Source organism: Amphimedon queenslandica, unplaced genomic scaffold, assembly GCF_000090795.2.
Source record: "Amphimedon queenslandica unplaced genomic scaffold, v1.1 AMPQUscaffold_13096, whole genome shotgun sequence".
Classification (NCBI taxonomy): domain Eukaryota; kingdom Metazoa; phylum Porifera; class Demospongiae; order Haplosclerida; family Niphatidae; genus Amphimedon; species Amphimedon queenslandica.
In genome coordinates this window covers 63,325-66,833 of record NW_003546668.1, presented here as the reverse complement: position 1 = coordinate 66,833, position 3,509 = coordinate 63,325, and the positions used below count along the sequence as shown (strand labels likewise).

Below are 3,509 nucleotides of genomic sequence, written 5' to 3'. Positions count from 1 at the left end.
TTTTTTAGAGATATGCTTGTAATGATTAGACCATGAAAGGTCACTGGAGAAGACAATGCCAAGGTCCCGACAATTTGAGACTGAAGAGATAGGGACATTATTAAGGAGATAATCAAATTTGACAAGAGGAGAAGAATTGGGACAAAAACGTAACAGAAAAGACTTAGCTGAATTAAATGAGAGGCCAGACTCTGCACTCCAATTTTGCAGTGCCCAAATATCGTGTTGAAGCTGTGAACAATCAGATAAGGAAGATACTGGCTTAGATAGCTTAGTATCATCTGCGTATAACAGAGTAGAAGAAAAGTAAATAAAGGAGGGCAGATCATTCATATGGATGAGAAAAAGAAGAGGCCCAAGAATGCTGCCCTGTGGCACACCAGATGTAACAGGCAACCAAGAGGAGTGATGACCTGCCACTGAGACACATTGCCTCCTGTCTGACAAGTAGGACCTGACAAGCTGCCAAAGAGATCCAGTGATACCAGCCTGCCAGAGTTTAGTCAAGAGGATGTGATGTGGGACAGTGTCAAATGCCTTCCTTATGTCTAGAAGAACAGTATCAAGTTGCTGGTGATCTTCAAGGGCATTGATAATATTCTTGGTATGTAAAAGTAGCTGCTTGATGGTGGAGCGGTTACGAATAAAGCCATATTGACAATTAGAAACAGAGGCATCTATTAAAAAATCAAAGATTTTATCAGATACAACCTTCTCAAATAGTTTAGAAATTGATGACAGTAGAGAAATTGGGCGATAGTTGGAAATGACACTCTTATCACCTGATTTAGGGATGGGTGTGATGTAATGATCGCGCCATTGAGTAGGAATAGAAGACTGAGAAACACATAATTGAAATAGATGGTGGATGGGGTCTAAGAGAGCTGTGGCAGCACCTTTAAGTATGGCAGGTGGGATGCCATCCCCTCCCATAGCTTTGTCACACTTAAGAGAGCACAGAGCCTCAAAAGTGTCTTGTAAAGAGATGTCAATACTACAAAGAGACTTATCAGGGAAGGATATACTTCTTTGGTTGACGAAGCTGTTCAATATTCATAGTCATAGGCTTGCACGGTGAGGAATGCGTAATCTGGCCAGCGCTGCGAGACTACACCTGGAATGTATATCTATTCTATGCTGGAATGTAGGGCCTCGTAGGAGGGAGAAGAAGGATCCGGCCCGTGATTACGAAGAGGCGTGGTTTCCGTACTTTGGCTCAGGATACTTCAATCCGAGCTACACTCTTGGCTCTTCAAGAATGTCGTGTTGGTACATTCTTTCTTTTCTGTTGTCGTCCTCCCTAGCCTTTGGTAAGCTCTTAATATCGAAGCTGTCTTAATTTAGTTTGTGTATCACTTTTATAGGGACTGCAACTTCTTTTTCCATGCCTTTTGATGGCGCTGCCTATCTTAACTGCAGTGCAATACATGTTTGTGGATACTCAGAAGCTCCTGGTGCTTCTTGTTTTACTGGTGTTGCTGATGGGGGGTTTATTCCAATAAATATTTCAGTCAGTAACTCCTGTCCACAGTGTCCGGTTAATGTTTCAGTTGTCTTTCTTGTCAATGGAATGCCGGCAAAGAACGAACTTGGTGTTACTTGTGAGATTAGATGTGGCAATGAACTTGTGAAAACCTGTAGTTGGAGCATACATTTTACTGGTATGTATACTAGTTTATATTGATATTCACTGCATGTCAGAAGTAAATTTAATAAGCCTAAAACCTCAACAAAATGCCTATCTAAGATTAATAGGAGAGTGTAGTTGTTTTCAGTGTCTTCAGTCCACTTTTATTTTTGTGTGCTTATTGATTTTAAAAGCATACTGTACTTGTAATGATGAATTCACCATTAACTAAAATTAGTAGAACCAAGCCCCCAAATGGATCAAAAACACTGAAAATTGGTACACATAATTAAAGGTGGACTTAGCCTACTATTATGATGACATGTGCATTAATTTATTTTAGGTGTAGCACCGGTTAGTTCTTTAAGTTATGACGTTAATACAGGAGTACTCTCGTGGTCTTGTCCTTTTTTCTTTTCCAATGACATATCACAAGAAGAAGACCCAGTTTATAATGTATCAATGAGTGGCGTCCATATTGCTAGCACTACTGATACTAGTGTCTATCCAAATGTCAATAATTGTAGTGCGGTAGAAACATTCGGTATTACTACTTCAATCGGTGGCTATCAATCATTGAAGACCAAAACCTTTAACATCAATGGTAAATACTTTAACATTTTATTCTTATTAATATTAGTAATACTGTTATTATTGCCTTATAGTCTGTAATGCTATATTACTTGATAAAACAGAGTTTTATGATTCAACTAAAGGAACGTTGGGCACTAATATAACTTTTCAAGTATGATTTAATAATTGTTGTGTGTAATAACTATTTACATGTAGGTTCAAAGCAACATAAAAGTTTGTTCATTTACTTGTTTCATTTCCATTGATTATGGAGATGGTACTATAAGTAATGGTTCTCTTGAAGTGTATGTATCACCATCAAATGAAAAATCTGTCACTACATCTCACATCATAAATGGATTAGTTCCTGGGGCTAACAGAATCAAAATTTATTTTAATTCTACTGAAGACGTTCTTGGTGTTACTATCATAGGTAATTTCTATCATCATGCTTGGTGTGTGATTAATGCATTGAATCAAGAGTGATTGAATGCACACACTTAAAAACATACAAGTGTACACTTAAATTTTTTATACTCTTCTTTCTTGTTATCACTTTCTCTTAGTGCCAAGTACTAATCCTGAAGAGACTGGTAGTGATCCAATAAACTCTACCTCCTCCTTTCATTTCTCCTCTATTTATCCCACTATTACCAGTAAGATGTAATATATCTAATAATTTATTTATAATTTATGTATAAGGTTCTGTCAGTGGAGGACTTGATGGAACTGAAACTACCTCTTCAAATATTGTTGTGAATGAAACTCTTCCTGTTACAAGCAGTATGTTAAACCTTGACGTTATATACAGTTTTATGCTTACAATTTATAGGCTCACCTGATGATGGAGATTTAACTTCAGCAGAGATTGCTATAATTTCTGTTTTTGCTACTCTTTTTGTATTAGTATTACTTATATGCATCATTATATGTGTATGCCATCAAGCTTATCATAGATGTGTTAAGAAAAGTAAGACTTTGTGTATTTTCCTTTCTGAGACAATTTTTTATAGAAAAGAAAAGAAAAGTTCAATTGACTGGTCATTCTAACAATGCTTCTTCACCTGTTATTGAAACTAATCAACTTAACAGTACTACAGCAACAGAAGTAACAACTGCTCCTGCTATAGAAATGCAAGTAAGTATAAGTCTGTATGTACATGTACACTAAAGCTGGATTCTCAATATGGCGCATACACGTCTGTCACGACGAGAAATGCTGTATAAACCAATGAGCATGCGTCATTGCGTCAGATTAGAAAACATTTCTATTCTGAACTCCCATTGGTTTATACAGCACTTCTGGTCA

General features: G+C 37.0%; 1 protein-coding gene across 1 annotated transcript in view; it reads left to right on the top strand.

Moving 5' to 3' along the window:
- Nucleotides 1-1,023: 1,023 nt before the first annotated feature.
- The window catches only part of LOC109585257 (uncharacterized), a 3,521-nt gene continuing 1,035 nt past the window's right edge, over nucleotides 1,024-3,509 (top strand). Inside the window, exons 1-9 of the mRNA XM_020001251.1 lie at nucleotides 1,024-1,310; nucleotides 1,365-1,661; nucleotides 1,971-2,231; nucleotides 2,293-2,372; nucleotides 2,417-2,633; nucleotides 2,767-2,856; nucleotides 2,903-2,983; nucleotides 3,033-3,170; nucleotides 3,214-3,338. Of these exons, the coding sequence (XP_019856810.1) occupies nucleotides 1,082-1,310; nucleotides 1,365-1,661; nucleotides 1,971-2,231; nucleotides 2,293-2,372; nucleotides 2,417-2,633; nucleotides 2,767-2,856; nucleotides 2,903-2,983; nucleotides 3,033-3,170; nucleotides 3,214-3,338 (1,518 nt within the window). The 5' untranslated portion in view covers nucleotides 1,024-1,081. The remainder of the gene's footprint in view (nucleotides 1,311-1,364; nucleotides 1,662-1,970; nucleotides 2,232-2,292; nucleotides 2,373-2,416; nucleotides 2,634-2,766; nucleotides 2,857-2,902; nucleotides 2,984-3,032; nucleotides 3,171-3,213; nucleotides 3,339-3,509) is intronic.